This window comes from Thalassophryne amazonica, chromosome 23, assembly GCF_902500255.1.
Source record: "Thalassophryne amazonica chromosome 23, fThaAma1.1, whole genome shotgun sequence".
Lineage (NCBI taxonomy): Eukaryota > Metazoa > Chordata > Actinopteri > Batrachoidiformes > Batrachoididae > Thalassophryne > Thalassophryne amazonica.
Window position 1 is genome coordinate 8604286 of NC_047125.1, and position 17502 is coordinate 8621787.

General features: G+C 40.6%; 1 protein-coding gene across 1 annotated transcript in view; it reads right to left on the reverse strand.

Annotated features, from left to right (window-relative positions):
* senp3b (SUMO specific peptidase 3b) overlaps positions 1-17502 on the reverse strand; it is a 119484-nt gene that overhangs the window by 71248 nt on the left and 30734 nt on the right. Inside the window, exons 3-5 of the mRNA XM_034165017.1 lie at positions 11219-11869; positions 9069-9138; positions 8845-8957 (exon numbers count right to left, since the gene is read on the reverse strand). Of these exons, the coding sequence (XP_034020908.1) occupies positions 8845-8957; positions 9069-9138; positions 11219-11869 (834 nt within the window). The remainder of the gene's footprint in view (positions 1-8844; positions 8958-9068; positions 9139-11218; positions 11870-17502) is intronic.

Consider the following 17502-nt stretch of genomic DNA (forward strand, 5'->3'; position numbering starts at 1 on the left):
TATACAGCGCCCCTTGGGCATATTCTGCGGCATTACAGGATTGCCTTTCATTGTTATGCTGATGATACTCAATTGTACATGCCGGTAACTGTTGGTAATCTTGCCCATATAAAAGCCTTGGAAGATTGCCTTATATCTGTGAGTAGTTGGTTGTCTAGTAATTTCCTACTCTTGAATTCTGATAAGACTGAAATGATGGTTCTTGGTCCAGCCAGACATCGGCATCATTTTGACCAGTTGGGGCTTAATTTTGGTTCGTGTGTTGTGCATCATACGGACAAAGTGAGGAATCTTGGAGTACTTTTCGATCCTACATTGTCTTTTGTCATCCACATTAGAGACATTACGAGGACTGCCTTCTTTCATCTGCGAAATGTGGCGAGGATTCTTCCCATCCTGTCTGTGGCTGATGCTGAGACTTTGTTTTATTGTTGGTTTATAAAATTGTTCATGGACTGGCACCTTCCTACCTGGCGGACTTGGTTAAGCCCTACGTACCTGCGAGGCCCTTGCGTTCGCAGGGCTTCTGTGTGTTCTGAGGATGAACAAGAAGTCTGTGGGGTATAGAGCCTTCTTTTGAACGATCTACCTGCTGTTATTAGGCAGTCTGACACGGTGGAGACTTTTAAATCAACACTGAAGACCCACTTTAAGACTGTCATTAATTTAATTTGTTTGTGTTTGCTTTATAATTTCTTTTTATTCTACTGTGTTTTATCTTTTTATTGTGCTTTTCTTGCTTTTAATTTTGATTTTAGATTAATTTGTGTTGTGAATTGTGTGAAGCGCTTTGGGGCGACTTTGTCGTGAGTAGGCGCTATATAAATTAATAAATTGAAATAGAGATCTGACCACATTTATTTCAATGCAGGTCTACTTTAAGCAAAAAGGTTATTGATGTCGGTGGATCGAATCATTTCTTAACGATACCCGAAAGGAACCGGTTCTCGATACCCAACCCAACTGTTTAGACCCTCTTGCAAAATAATTTCCTTAGGGATTAATAAAGTTCTTTGTTATTCAAGTGTATCAGTCCACTTTTTCTTCAAGAGCAAGGGGAGTCGCCATTCTGATCAAAAAATTTGTCTTCAAAGCCATGTTGAGCGATATGATCTTGGAACGAGTACCTTTAACTCAATTCCTTTAGCTCTACTGAATATATATGCCCCAAATTTTGATTAAAATAAAAAAACATATTATAACTGGGGGTGACTGGTTTCTTGGCCCTCCATTGGATAGATCCTCTTTAGTTCAATAAATGAAAAAAACCATCACACCCTGAACATTGTGTCTTCAATGAGTATTGTGTGTAATGGATCCTCTGCAGTGTTTGCATTGAGTTGTGATACAGTACAGTAGTGTACATACTGTATTCTCTGTAGATTTACATACTGTTCATATGAAACAAATCTATGAATGCTACATACTCTACAGTAATATATTTTGAGAACAGATACTGTTCAGATACAGATACTATGCTTTGGCAGTTGCGAACAAACGTAAAAAGGACATTCTCACACAATGAACATTGTGTTTTCAGTTGTTTTGTTGTAGTGTGTACTAATGCATATAGTGTTTACATTTTTGCAGGCTTTGAGCAGCTGTTTTGGTGTGACAGTTTATGTTTTGAAAAGAGACTGTGTGGTTTTAACATTTACATTTACTCTGATGGACTACCCAGCAGTGGGGAATAAGTTTCATTACACTAGAAGTCTTTCAGAAAGCGCTGTAACTAGGTTTAAGGATATGATTCCTTCTTTATGTTCTCTAATGCCATATACCAACACAGTGCAGAGTAGCTACCTAAACTCTGTAAGTGAGAGAGTATCTCGTCAATAGTTTTACATCCTCATTGAAGACAACTTTGGATGCTGTAGCTCCTCTGAAAAAGAGAGCTTTAAATCAGAAGTGCCTGACTCCGTGGTATAACTCAAACTCGCAGCTTAAAGCGGATAACCCATAAGTTGGAGAGGAAATGGCGTCTCACTAATTTAGAAGATCTTCACTTAGCCTGGAAAAAGAGTCTGTTGCTCTATAAAAAAAAGCCCTCCGTAAAGCTAGGACATCTTACTACTCATCACTAATTGAAGAAAATAAGAACTCCAGGTTTCTTTTCAGCACTGTAGCCAGGCTGACAAAGAGTCAGAGCTCTATTGAGCCAAGTATTCCTTTAACTTTAACTAGTAATGACTTCATGACTTTCTTTGCTAATAAAACTTTAGAGAAAAAATTACTCAACCATCCCAAAGACATATCGTTATCTTTGGCTGCTTTCAGTGATGCCGGTATTTGGTTAGACTCTTTCTCTCCGATTGTTCTGTCGGAGTTATTTTCATTAGTTACTTCCTCCAAACCATCAACATGTCTATTAGACCCCATTCCTACCAGGCTGCTCAAGGAAGCCCTACCATTAATGCTTCGATTTTAAATATGATCAATCTATCTTTATTAGTTGGCTATGTACCACAGGCTTTTAAGGTGGCAGTAATTAAACCATTACTTAAAAAGCCATCACTTGACCCAGCTATCTTAGCTAATTATAGGCCAATCTCCAACCTTCCTTTTCTCTCAAAAATTCTTGAAAGGGTAGTTGTAAAACAGCTAACTGATCTGCAGAGGAATGGTCTATTTGAAGAGTTTCAGTCAGGTTTTAGAAATCATAGTACAGAAACAGCATTAGTGAAGGTTACAAATGATCTTATGGCCTCAGACAGTGGACTCATCTCTGTGCTTGTTCTGTTAGACCTCAGTGCTGCTTTTGATACTGTTGACCATAAAATTTTATTACAGAGATTAGAGCATGCCATAGGTACTAAAGGCACTGCTCTGCTGTGGTCTGAATCATATTTATCTAATAGATTACAATTTGTTCATGTAAATGGGGAATCATCTTCACAGACTAAGGTTAATTATGGAGTTCCACAAGGTTCTGTGCTAGGACCAATTTTATTCACTTTATACATGCTTCCCTTAGGCAGTATTATTAGATGGCATTGCTTAAATTTTCATTGTTATGCAGATGATACCCAGCTTTATCTATCCATGAAGCCAGAGGACACACACCAATTAGCTAAACTGCAGGATTGTCTTACAGACAAAGACATGGATGACCTCTAATTTCCTGCTTTTAAACTCAGATAAAACTGAAGTTATTGTACTTGGCCCCACAAATCTTAGAAACATGGTGTCTAACCAGATCCTTACTCTGGATGGCATTACTCTGACCTCTAGTAATACTGTGAGAAATCTTGGAGTCATTTTTGATCAGGATATGTCATTCAATGCGCATATTAAACAAATATGTAGGACTGCTTTTTTGCATTTGCGCAATATCTCTAAAATTAGAAAGGTCTCGTCTCAGAGTGATGCTGAAAAACTAATTCATGCATTTATTTCCTCTAGGCTGGACTATTGTAATTCATTATTATCAGGTTGTCCTAAAAGTTCCCTGAAAAGCCTTCAGTTAATTCAAAATGCTGCAGCTAGAGTGCTAACAGGGAGTAGAAGGAGAGAGCATATCTCACCCATATTGGCCTCTCTTCATTGGCTTCCTGTTAATTCTAGAATAGAATTTAAAATTCTTCTTCTTACTTATTAGGTTTTGAATAATCAGGTCCCATCTTATCTTAGGGACCTCATAGTACCATATCACCCCAATAGAGCGCTTCGCTCTCAGACTGCAGGCTTACTTGTAGTTCCTAGGGTTTGTAAGAGTAGAATGGGAGGCAGAGCCTTCAGCTTTCAGGCTCCTCTCCTGTGGAACCAGCTCCCAATTCAGATCAGGGAGAGACAGACACCCGCTCTACTTTTAAGATTAGGCTTAAAACGTTCCTTTTTGCTAAAGCTTATAGTTAGGGCTGGATCAGGTGACCCTGAACCATCCCTTAGTTATGCTGCTATAGACTTAGACTGCTGGGGGGTTCCCATGATGCACTGAGTGTTTTTCTCTTTTTGCTCTGTATGCACCACTCTGCATTTAATCAGTGATTGATCTCTGCTCCCCTCCACAGCATGTCTTTTTCCTGGTTCTCTCCCTCAGCCCCAACCAGTCCCAGCAGAAGACTGCCCCTCCCTGAGCCTGGTTCTGCTGGAGGTTTCTTCCTGTTAAAAGGGAGTTTTTCCTTCCCACTGTTGCGAAGTGCTTGCTCACAGGGGGTCGTTTTGACCGTTGGGGTTTTTCCGTAATTATTGTATGGCCTTGCCTTACAATATAAGGCGCCTTGGGGCAACTGTTGTGATTTGGCGCTATATAAATAAAACTGGTTGATTGGTTTTGTGTATGTAGCTTTAGAAAGTGTAGCTTTAGTGTGTTGTGTTTAGCGTTTTGAGAAAATGGGGAGAGTTTTGTGAAACGTGTTTTAGCATTTAAAAAAAAAAAAAAACTGTAATGGTGTTGTCTGTGCATCTCAATGCAGTTCTCAATGTTACTGAGATCTCGCAGCGCGGCGACCTCTTCAAAGTTTTGCGGGATTTGAAACGTCAATAGGGCAAATGCTAATCTATTCTAAATAGCCTCTAAGGAGAAAGAGACAAAGCATAAGAAGAATGCAAAACCTGAACTTAACTTAGTTTCTCCCAGAAAATTTTTAAAAGAGCAAGTCAAATTTTGTATATTCTGGTGAATTTTAATGGGTATGAAGCCCTCTGAAACAAAGAAAACTCACTTCAAACTGTCAAGTAAAAATTCTTTATCTTCTGTAGTATTCTGATCAGTTCTATTCTGGTAAATGCAAAAAGGGTGCTGTGTCACTGGTTATACAGTCAATAAAATACAAAATTAGGGCCTAAAGCAACTGACAACGTTGTTCTGCTGTGCACAAAGTAACACTGACACCCGTTTTGAAAACGCATGCGCACTGAGAAACTCAAAACTCACATTTAATCTGTAAAATGCTGTAAAAACAACCTCATTATGAAATGCATGTAGGTGTTGGCGCTGATCGGTTGCCGTTGTTTGATTGGCTGCCCTTGCTTTCACTGAAAATGCCGCTAAGAGGATTAGGAAAGTCTACGGTTCAACTCAGAACAGAATGAAAATGATCGCTGATTTGCTCATTTCGCTGTCTATCAAAAATGGATTCAGCCTCAGACAGATCAATCATCATGCAGAAGCTGGGCGTACGGGCCAGCCGAGACCAGCCCACTGCCCCATAGACCCCCAGACACGCAGAGCCTCCGATGGGCGGGACAAAGCCCAGCATTTATCCAATGACTCGTCTCGTTTTGCTGCACTTGTGTCGCTATTGAAGTCTGTGGACGACGGTTTAAAGCACTGTGAAGCTGCGGGTTTGAGTGAGAGGAAATCCGCGTCGTTACCAGTGATAAGAAGCTGATTCTGAACAAAAGTTGAACGCGTTGTAGCGAAAACGAGACGACAGTAATCTTCACTAACTTATTTAACAGATCACGTTTCAACATTGCTGTTGAGTGATAAATCTTGTTCCTCGCCCACCAACATGAAGTCAGCCAGAGGCTGACTGTGACATAAAGTCCAGTCACAAAATAATAATGATAAAAAAAACGATCCGAAATAAATTTAAAAACAAATTTAAAACAAAAGAAAATGTGACACTTACAGGCTGTACCGATTGCTGGGGTTGATTTTGTCGCAAAGTCGGAACTGACCCTCTACTGAATATTAAATGCCGACTGAGGCCAGTTCGAAATTGTGCAAGGTTTGTGAAGTCCTCCAAGTCTTCCATGAAATGCGCAGAGCAAAGAAATAGTCGGCGGTTGTATGTACTGCTTTCCGTGGGAAAAATATGTAAAGATCGTAGTCCGCTATGACAGCCTGGGAAGGCACACCTGTAGCTCGCCATTGCTCCTCTTCCAGTGGTAGGAATGGGTGGGCACAACCTTATGAATAATGAATTTCGAAGGGGTGTGTGTGAAAGGGGGTGGGTGTGGGTGTGTGTGTGTGGGGGGCTATTGGTGAAAAAGTGACTTAACTTTTCTCTCAAAAACAGATTGGCCTGTTTTCTGGCGGCAATTCAAAAAAGGAGAAATACTTGAAACAGAGGTTCTGAAACTTGCTGGCACTTCGTGTGTATTCCCCACAGCGGGGAGACTCTGAACTAACACCAAAATCATGAAAAAGATGATTTTGATTCTCTATCCCCTTTAAAAGGCCTTTATCACGCAACATCGTTTGAGCTTGTAACAAAGTTATGTTCTCGTCAAAAACATACCTGGAGTAGTGTTTTGTTTTATTTTGCACATACATACATCACCGACACACCACAAAGAGATTTCCATCAGGTTCACCGCTTATGAACATTTGTATATGCCTACAGCAACTATCTCAACCAATGACAACATATTACAGCAAGAAACCACAAAAGTATTTTAAAAGGGCCCTGGACTAAAGGGTAATGTTATATTGTACTAATATATTTTCCATGAAAAAAGACAAATGGGCAGTACTGCATTTTATTTTTTCTTTGCGTAAAACACAGCTTAGATGTGGTTTGACCAAAACAAATTGCCATGAAACCTAAATAAAACAGGGATGAAGTGGAGGTGTAAGAGTCACTAGGTGTTCACAGGAAAGTTATTTCTATATTTATTTATGTTCATTATTTAGTTGGTTTAATCTTTTCTGTTTTGTTTTTATCAGATTCTGTTTGTCTTTCTCTAAAACTGTATGTGGCATATAGGTTTACTATTATTGTATGTTGGCTATTATTATTATTGATAAATAAATAAAAATAAATGAATAAAATATACAATTTGTAATACATTTGACTCTTTTACAGTCTTAATGCTAACTTTAACATTGAAAAATGCCATAGACACGCTAACGCGTTCGCATCATTCCCGTTTTTAAGTTATAAAATACATTTATCAACTGTTCAGAAGACCATAACAGGTCGGTTTACATAAAAAGGTAAATATTACTCACAGATATATGCTCTTTAGGGTTTTAGGAAAAATTAAGATAAAGTGAAATAAAACAAAGAACTGAAGCAGCAGATCGAAGCATTGCTTCATTGGTTCAATGCAAAGCCACACCATGCTATACTTGGGAAGGTCACTTCCTCCGCGGTGCGGCGCCATCCACAATGACATTGCTGCTGCTTTGATTAGCGCAGAACGGTGATGTTGCTTGACAGTGAGAATATCATATTTCTGCCCCAAAACACGCACAACACGTGCGCGCACGTATGTGTGGTTAAATTTTCCAAATGACGGAATTCGGTGAAGGAGAACTTTAACCCATGATTTAAAGCAATATTTCATACCATCTTTTAGGAAAACAGCTAGGCTAAAAAGTGTGCTTGCTAGACAGTGGAAAGGTGGTTCAGGCTGAAAGGGCAAGACATAAGATTTTTTCACTAATGGAGATTTAACTAAACTGATCCTTCACAAATAAATGATAGATTATAAATATTATAGTGAATTATATGACTGAGTATGAAAAGGACAAACTATATTTTCCTAAGTGATCTCAAGTATGCCAAACTCTTAGTGGAAACCGCAAGACAGGAGTTAGATTGCCTGAGTTTACATTGTTGGAGACAAAAATCAGCCATCTGTACATTTACCAAATGACCAACGCATCAAAATGACATCACCCGTAGGTTCTGGAGAGCAGTTTAGAATTCTAAATGCCACGTTCACACACGGGCGAGACCAGCCGCCAAAATTCGCTCTCGGTCGCGTGGCGACGGACGCGCCACCATCGCCTGGTGTGTAGCTCTGCTTTCGCTGCAAAAATTTGCCCCAGTGCATCATCAAATAGGAGGAGCTTCCATTCCGCTCGCCGGCTCCGGTTGTCAGTCAAGTTAACATGATGGACTTTGATCACATGGAGCGAGCTGTTGTAGAAAGCTGACAAAAGTCATGAGACGTTCCCAATTCGGGGAGTATCATTATTTGCTGCAGGAGCTGGCGTCTGGAGTCGGCCACTTTCAGCGGCCCTTCTTCCTCTGCAGGAACCAGTTTGAGGACCTCCTGTCCTGTTCACACACGAAAATGTAAAAAAAAAAAAAAAAAAAAAAAACTCCACTGCTTGGTTGTGGGCTGCTGCTTCGCTCTTCCACAAAAACTCTGTCAGAATTGTATTAGAAACCAGTCACCATTTGTTTTTATTATACATCTGTGAAGATAATAAAATAATCTTCACGGACGATTCGCTTGCACGCAAAAAAAAAAAAAAGAAAGAAAAGAAACTCAAGCTGCCCCTGCTGTGGGGCTGCTGCTCGCTCCAAAAACTATGTCCATAATTGCGAAAATAAAGGACAAAAGAGACATAAGTCCTGCTCGCAGGCTGGCTACCAGAGACGGGACATGTTCACATCCTCAGTCAAACTCCAGACATCTACACGTCACTACATATTCAGTCCCTGATTGGTCATCGCGGCGCAACAAGATGAAAATTTCAGATTTTTCAACTTGGAGAGGAGGGCAACGCGACGTGATGCAATATCACGCCACAAATGCGCCAATCACTCAAAATCGCTTCATTCGCGTCGCGCTGCGTGGTTTGGCCCCAAAATGCGTCCGTCCATAGGGATTACATGGCAACCTGTCGCTGCTGTCGCTCGCGTCGCACCCGGTGTGAACGCGGCAATAATAGAACAGCTTCAAATGTCACCATCTGGACAGTGTCAGACTCCGCCCAAAAATAAGGAGAAATAAATGGGCCTTTTTGAGCATGTGAGAAACCAGCATAGGTTGCTGTTTGGTTAATACCTATTTTATATGCAAGATTATGCCTACATATGACATTAAGCCAAAAACACATTTGTGTGTACAGGTTCCTTTATGGACACGACAAGAGTGAAGTCAACATATGTGGTGTCATAATAACATAATCCGAGTACTTCAACCAAGTAATCTTACCAGTCACAGAGCTCATGTGTTCCTCAGTTAAGGCAAACTCCATTGGTTTCTCTTCTACTTCCGGTCTGCCTCTATCCTCTTGCCAATCTGGATAGCAACCATTACATGTGCATCTGCAAGCAAAAGTACAGATTCTATATAAACATCAATATCAGCAGTCGCTATACAATACCCAGGAATTTTCCAGCAAGGTAGCCAAAGCCATTTAATGAGAACTGTGACACTGATTTACACCTGTGAAGCCTATGCATCCCATGCATGCCCATCTTGGGGGCGTTCCACTGGGCATGTCCCCTGCAAAGTTTTGTAAAAAAATTTAAGTGAAATGTGCAATCTGACATGATATTTGAACCATTTTTTGTGACTGCAGATGATCAACTTTTGCATCAATATTTTGCAAACACAGTATGCTGAATCTGACCAGCAGAACTGATGACTTATCATCACCCATACTGCAAAACTGATGTGCATAATAATACTCATAATAAGTTAAGTTATTACTATGAGAACATGTGGTTGCACCAAGTTGTCTGACTATAGCTGTGGCGTTTCAGTCAGCTCGATGCACATGCTCGATTCAGTGGGCTCAGACAAAAAAAACAAAAAAAAAAAAAACCCCAAACCAACCAACCAACTTCATTTATTAAACACAACAACCAAAACGGACCAAAGTGCTGTACAGAAAATAAAAATCATAAAAGGCACAGTTCACATAAAATTGTAAACAAATAAAAATAATTAAAAGCCATAACATATGAATAAAAATAACCATACGATTAAAAAAAAAGAATGACGTCAACGTCTCAAGTGTCCCAAGGAGAATACGAGACACATAAACTCCTTAGAGAATTGCCTTACGTCAGTTTAAAAAAAAAAAAAAAAAAAAAAAAAACTGGCTGTCCAGTATTTCTTACTTTTAAACTCTGACAAGACTGAAATGATGGTTATTGGTCCAGTGAGACATCAGCATCAATTTGACCAGCTAATGCTTAGTGTAGGCTCATGTGTCATACATCACCCTGACAAAGTGAGAAACCTTGGGGTAATTTTTGACCCTAGGTTGTCCTTTGACCTCCACATTAGAGATATTACAAGGACCATTTTCTTCCACCTACGAAATACAGCGAAGATCCGTCCCATCCTGTCTATGACTGATGCTGAGACCCTGATTCATGCATTTGTTTATTCTAGATTGGACGACTGCAATGTTCTATTTTCTGGTTTACTGCAGTCCAGCATTAGGGCTCTCCGATTCAGACTTTAAAACAACCTAGAAAATTATTCACGGACTGGTACCTCCCTACTTAGCTGACCTAATTAAACCCTACATACCAGCCAGGACTAAAAGGTCTGTGGGTCACAGAGCCTTCTCTTGTCGTGCACCTGCTTTGTGGAATGATCTCCCTGCATCAATAAAACAGTCAGATTCTGTAGACTTTCAACTGTAGTCTTATGCACTTATTTTCCCTTTTGTATGGCTAGCATACTGACATAGTATGGTGCTATGATTCCTACCCTTTTAAATTAACTTTATTCGTAAACAGAGCGGGCTGCGGCCTCAACTTTATCTAACATCTGGGTCTTTCGTGAACTTGAGGGCTAGTGGCCGGCGATCACCTTAGAATTTCTTCTGTTTTTCTTGTTGCTAAATGCTGACAAATTATACCTTATATGCAGTCTTTATGCCACATGATTCTATTTTTTTTGTCTGATGGTTTGCGGACGTTCATGCTGGTTATACGATCGCAAATAGTTTTACCAGTGACACGTTAGCAGAGCCGGTAAAAAACGGCTATAAATAAATAGATGAAATAATAATAAATGAAATAGACAAATTTCACATCCAGCTCGAAAGTGATTGTCTGTGTTAGATGTTTGTGTGTCAACCGGAATCTGGCCAACACAGAGGGATCGAATAGGCTCTCACAGCCATGCTCTGTCTTTCAGCCGCTGTTATGCGCAAATAGTTGTAGCAACAGGTGTACGAGGCATTTGAGGCAGCTCCGATTTTACACGCATTTCATACGATTCCTCCTTCATGTGCATTTCGACCAAATTCGTACTATGTGTGAAGGGTCCCTTAAGTTTGCAGCAGGAAATGTTTTTTTTGTTGCCTCACAAAAGAAGCAGTATTATGAAATTAAACGAGTCTAATTATCACCCTTTGGAGATACCAGGGCAGAACTACTTTCATTTATGCACATGTCTGACGTTTAATGGAGAGCCACTGATCAATTTAAGAGAAATTATGCTCAGAAGTGTCATGTGCAGATGGACAGAAACAGTGTGATTCCTATATACCTCCCCAATCTTTTGTATTTCCCGTTTTTGGGGGAAGGTGTTATATACTATATCAACATCAGGATTCACTCACCTCTCTCACAATCTGTGAGCATCTCATTGTTGCTGCCGTCTTCATCAGCATATACTGACTGCCGATAACCTCGTATCCTCTTTTGATTGGTAGGGAGATTGTACCTTTGCAGTCTCCGTGTCCACCGGCACCCCAGCTTGTTCACCCACTGGGCCCGTTGGCGCCAGCTTTTCCAGTGCTGGACCAGCCGGAACCCAAAGCGCCTGTGGAGACGTAAATGTTGCCAACGTTTCAGTCGGATTCTTCTGCATCTACTGAACTGGGACCATGAATCCAATGCCTTCCCTTGAAAGTCCCTATCAAAGTTGATGTCACTGCCTCCTTTGTCGTGATATGGTCCAGAATGTTGATGGGACTGTGAGTGGTGGCGCTGAGTGGAGTGGGTAGAAATGTTTGAAACCACAAGCTCCACCACCGACTGTTCTCCTAATCCTTCCTCCTCATCATCCGCTTCAAACTCCATATTGTCTCCGCCATCCAGATAATTTTGCTCTTCCATCTCACCCATCGCTTCAATCACACCCATTCCATTTTCCTCATCCATGTACTCATCTGTCCAGATCTTTGCTTTCTGACCCAGTTTGAGGTGCATGGGATTTGGTGCACTGTGATCCGACACTGGTACCATCAGGTGGTCTTCTGGGATCCCATCTACACACACAAACACAGTATTAGAGGGCAGGTGGAAACAAACCTATAAATACAGGGATTATAGGAAAAAAAAACTGATTTTTTTTTTTTTTTTTAATGGCCAAATGACCGTGTTCACTATCGAACTTTCTGGAGAAACCCTTTTGCGATTGCGTCCTAAGATTTATGGTAAATTCAAGGTGAACACAGCCTTAAAAAAAACAAAACAAAAAAAAAAACAGCAAATTTTTCTCCTGCTGAACAAGATTATATTTCACTCAAACCATTGTTGCTATTTTGTGTAATGTGGTATCATATAGAAAGCGTAATCTACACATTATTTAAATACTTCAGGATAAGCACATTATAAGGGGACAGCTCTATAGTTTTTACTTAACCCTCTGGAGTCGACTGATGCGCCTCCGCGTTAAGAGTCACATGACCTAATTAAGCTGACATAGCACACAATCCGCTCCACTCTGAGTCTCTGTTTGACTAGAGCTTCAACTTTTTCTTTTTTAACTGGTTGAAGCGCAGAGCACGTCATTAGAGTCTGAACTACATGATTAAGTGGAATTTATTGTTCTGGACGAACAAGAGCAGACTGATCCACTGACGTGCGCACAGGTCTATATAGTGGATCGGATCATCGGACCGAGCGCTTCTCTTTCCAACTTCTTGAGGTCTCAGGCACTGCAGAGTTCTGCCCCTGCGCCAAGTCCTGGAACACAGAGCAGGGTGCAGACAGACACAGCCCCAGTACTAAGCAAACTCCAGGCATGGAGAACACAGGAGTACAAGTAAAGAACCCCCACCCCCCCCAAGTCCAAAAGACCCATTTTCTATTATTTTTTTAAACCACTGAACGCCAGTCAGGACAGTCTGTACCAACACAAATAAATGCTGCAAAAACGAGCAATTGAGGAAAAATACACATGGATATCGAGGTGGAATATCTACAATTTTGGGGGGATTCTGATGTGCATTGGACAGGAATTGTTTTTCCTGAGTGGCACAAATATAATTTGTGTGGCAGCTGATCTGCTCTGTGTCAGCCTGATCCCGTCAGATCTCAGAAGCTAAGCAGTGCAAGATCTGGTTAGTACTTGGATGGGAGACCTCTTTGGAACACCAGTGACTGTTTCTCCCGGTAAAACTGGAGTTGCGTCAGGAAGGGCATCCAGTGTAAAACCTGTGCCAAATACCAATGTGGATCTGACTGTATCCGCTGTGGTGACCCCAAACAAGAACAGAAACAGCTGAAAGGACAACAAATATAATGTGTGTGGCATCTTATTGCATATAAATAGCAATGTTATGGTTTGCCCCGTTAGTGTCCCTTTAACTGTTTTGTGTGCTGATGTCTATCTGTCCTGTTTTATTTTTCTATTGCACTCCCTCACTGGTTTGAGCTCCTCTAGTTTTTGGTTAATGTACTTCCTTGTGGTCATTGTTTAGTTTTTGTTGCATTATGTACTGTAGCACTTTTATTTCTATACTGAGCCCCAACATTGCTTTTCTGTTAGAGACCTTCATTTAGTACTTAGCACTACTGTGTGGAGTTTGCATGTTCTCCCCATGTTTGCATGGGTTCTCTCCGGGTGCTCCGGCTTCCTCCAAAATCCAAAGACACGCAGGTTAGGTGCATTTGTAACTTTAACTTGTCCGTAGGTGTGTGAAATTCCTCCCTGTGTCCAATCAAAGTGTGCCAACATCCACTAACCCTTTCCCACTTCTCACCCCCCTCCAGACTTGCAACTTTCCCTCTAACAGCCCCACCGATCACTTGGGGACAAAGAGGGCTGAGCACACGTCAGTCTGGTTGTCCCATGCCCCTCCCTGGAGAAATTTAATTAATCCAGGAACAGTTTAGGGGAAAATCCAAACTTCGTGCCCGATCACAGTTGATTCTTGATATCAAGTTATTGACAATGCCTTCGTTTACAAATTGCCAGATTTTCTATTATAACTCTGGAATTCTCAGGCTTGTCTTTATTGAGGGATTGGAAACAATGGAATTGTGGATCTGCCGTATGTGGTTCTGAGCAAAGCTTTGGTCAAAGTGGCACCTTTCCTGAGCTCATAATTATGATATTTTCTTGTAATTATGAGATCTTCTCATAATTATGACATAACGAGTCTAATTTTTTTTTATCCAGTGAATGCAATGCACTTCCATATGACCATGATAACAATTTGTAAAAATTTCCAATATAAATGATTTGTAATTTTGATTTTTACTAAAATAACTGTACAGTGTTGACTATTAGACTGAGCTATCAAAGAGTGAAAAAAAAAAACTATGCTTAACTAAAAGATGCAAGACAGTGACAAATAGTGGATTTCACAGTTATGGATAACTCACATTGGGCATGAGTTTCGTGTCCTTGCTGGTAACAATAATCTAACTTCAGTCTGGTCAGTCAGCAAAACAGTTTCTAGAGAATATTTAACCACGTATATTGCATTTGGTGCATAAATCTTTTAAATCCAATTCAGTAGCCCAATATTAGAGGTGCATTTAAACTGTGCTCACATTCATTTAGCCTGTGCTTGCGCTACAGCCCTGCACTTTGTTCACGTGAGTCAGACATGAGAAGATTGCTCCTTTCCTACTCAAACTATGTTAATCACATATTTAACAGTTTAATTTTTTTAATATCCTGTGGGGGGGGGGAGAAGGCACCGATTAAATAGGACTTTAAGAGGGTGGTCACGTAATCCGGACCAAGATGGACACTTGAGACTTTTTTCCACTCCAGGCCAAACTACATCTGTGGCTTTCTCTTAAAAAAAAAAAAAAAAAAAAAAAAAAAAAAAAACACCTCAACTGAATGGTACTTTAGAAATGCCTAGACAGCAGCATGACAAGGATTTTCCTAACAGCCCCCCAAATCACCGGGTTCCACTATTAAGAAAACTGCTCAACAAGCAGTCTCGCGTGTCCCGAGCAAGTCCAAGCAAGGCGATGCTAAAACTAACTAACTGAACAAGCAACTATGGAGCAGATTTAAAATAAAGTCTGTGGCCTCCCGGGTGAACATGGATGCTTAGGGGGGGAAGAAAAAAAAAAAAACAGCAATGTGATTCATCCATAATATTCAAGACAGCAAAAGTTACCCCAAACGCCGCAGGCATTTGGAAAACAATTCCTTTAATCAGCCAATCCGGACAGCAGAGCGGCGCCACGACGAAGAGGTGCTGTCAGAGGAACTGTGAAATACTGGTGAGTCAATTTCTTACGTGTCCAACCTCGTAGGTTGATCGTTAAAATTGAATTTGTTCTAAAAGCCATTATTTATAGGAAAACATTCTATTTTTTCTACTAAGGTTTGAACTTTGAGTGTTTACACAGGAAAGAAAAGTGAGAAAATGTTACTGCATGTTTGAGAAAAGTGTATAAAGTGTGCAGTGATGGGTTTTACAGCCTTAAAACATCTATAATAATTGTAAAACAATAACGCTGACTACTTTGCGGATTTCGCCAAGAGCGGGTTATTTTTAGAATGCAACTCCCGCGATAACTGAGGCACCATTCTATATGATAAAATCGTTATCAAGTTGCTCACCAATGATTACAGCTTTTTACACCCTTCAGAAAATCATACAACATTTATCATTTATAGGTATATGATAAATACATCAAGTTGTTTTACCAATGAATATGGCTTTTTACACCCTGAGGCCAAAATACACAATAAAATGTTAAATTTGTTTAAATTATCCATCTCAGTCTGAGCCCAAACACCTCTAAGAATCTGAACCTGAATTTGTCGATTTTTATACAGAAATTTATTTATTGATTTTCTTTTTCAACAGGGGTTTACGCCCGCCCACCACACCCCCACAGCCGTGTATAATTTGTTGCACGTTTTTCAGTACAAGATGTATTTCTCATGAAAAGAGGCTACGTAGGAACTATTTAAGCTTGTAATCACAGATTCCACTGATTTGGCAGGTGATTTAACAGTTTAAAAAAAAAAAAAAAAAAAGAAGAGAGACACGGCCACATATTAAAATGCATGGTGGATGATGCCATTGGTGGTAACAAACTTCAATGATTGCTGTGTTTTACTCCTTTAGCATTACATTTATCATACTGCAATACCAAAATATCACAGAATTTACTTGTTTAAATGATATCAGCGTTAAATTATTACAATACCTGTATTTATCTTGTGTAATATTGGAAATAAACAATGAGAAACTGACGAGGTACAAAATTTGTTGATGCTGTGAGATTCGGCGCGGGAAGCAGGTAGGAAATTGTCTGGAACATTGAGACATTGCTGCGCATTTACTACCTTAGCAAGAGCATACGACAAAAAGCGATTCCGCGTGGAGAGTTGTCTCCCCTCACTCACACTGCCTCTGGTGTTACCGTTGCAGGGTACGGATGCGGGCCCCGCAGAGAATCCAAGTCATTAAAAAGATACAAACCTCTCTCAGTGGCCTCGGAGCTCTGTGGCTGTGGTTACCGAGACCCTGCGGCGCTGTGGATTTTTCCGCAAGAAGTCTATCCTTGCGGGCTGCTGGAGCGCTTCGTATCAAAACATTAGTGTTACCCGCTCGTGTAGAAATGTTCGAGCAGTCTCTGGACCTGTTGCCGGAGTTGGCCACAGCTCCGCACAGCAGACAGGGGTGGTGTGAGTGGCCCACTGCGGCGCTTACTGAGCCTGCAGACTCGGTAAGCATATCGGAGGCAGTGAGAGCAAGGCCTCATTTTTTGACCAATGAGAGGCCGCCTCCTCCTCCTTCCTTAAACAAGCCACTTTATGATGATTGATTTCAAAGGAATTTGTGTATTTTAAGGCAAAATATTAGTTTGTCACTTTGAAGAAATAAAAAAATAATGCTCCGCCATTTCCAGGGCTGTGAAAAGAAAATTATGAAATCCGAGGAAAATTTGCAGGGGGTCTGGGGGCATAGGCCTCCAGGCGCCAGGGTCTCGGGCCCAGTGGGATCCCAGAAACCAAATAAATTTTTTAATGTAATGATACATTTTCAGCATCTCCTGGAACAAAAAGTCTCAAAATTAGTATTTACAGTGAGGAAAATAAGTATTTGAACACCCTGCAATTTTGCAAGTTCTCCCACTTAGAAATCATGGAGGAGTCTGAAATTTTCAGAGACATAATCAGAGACATAATCTAAAAAAGAAAATCCGGAAATCACAATGTATGATTTTTTTTAAATAATTTATTTGTATGTTACTGCTGCAAATATGTATTTCAACACCTGTGAAAATCAATGTTAATATATGGTACAGTAGCCTTTGTTTGCAAATACAGAGGTCAAACGTTTCCTATAATTTTTCCACCAGGTTTGCACACACTGCAGCAGAGATTTTGGCCCATTCCTCCACACAGATCTTCTCTAGATCAGCCAGGTTACTGGGCTGTCGCTGAGAAACACAGAGTTTGAGCTCCCTCCAAAGATTTTCTATTGGGTTTATGTCTGGAGACTGACTAGGCCACTGCAGAACCTTGATATGCTTCTTACGGAGCCGCTCCTTGGTTATCCCGGCTGCGTGCTTCGGGTCATTGTCATGTTTGAAGACCCATCCACGACCCATCTTCAATGCTCTGAGGGAAGGAGGTTGTTCCCCAAAATCTCGCAATACATGACCCCGGTCATCCTCTCCTTAATACAGT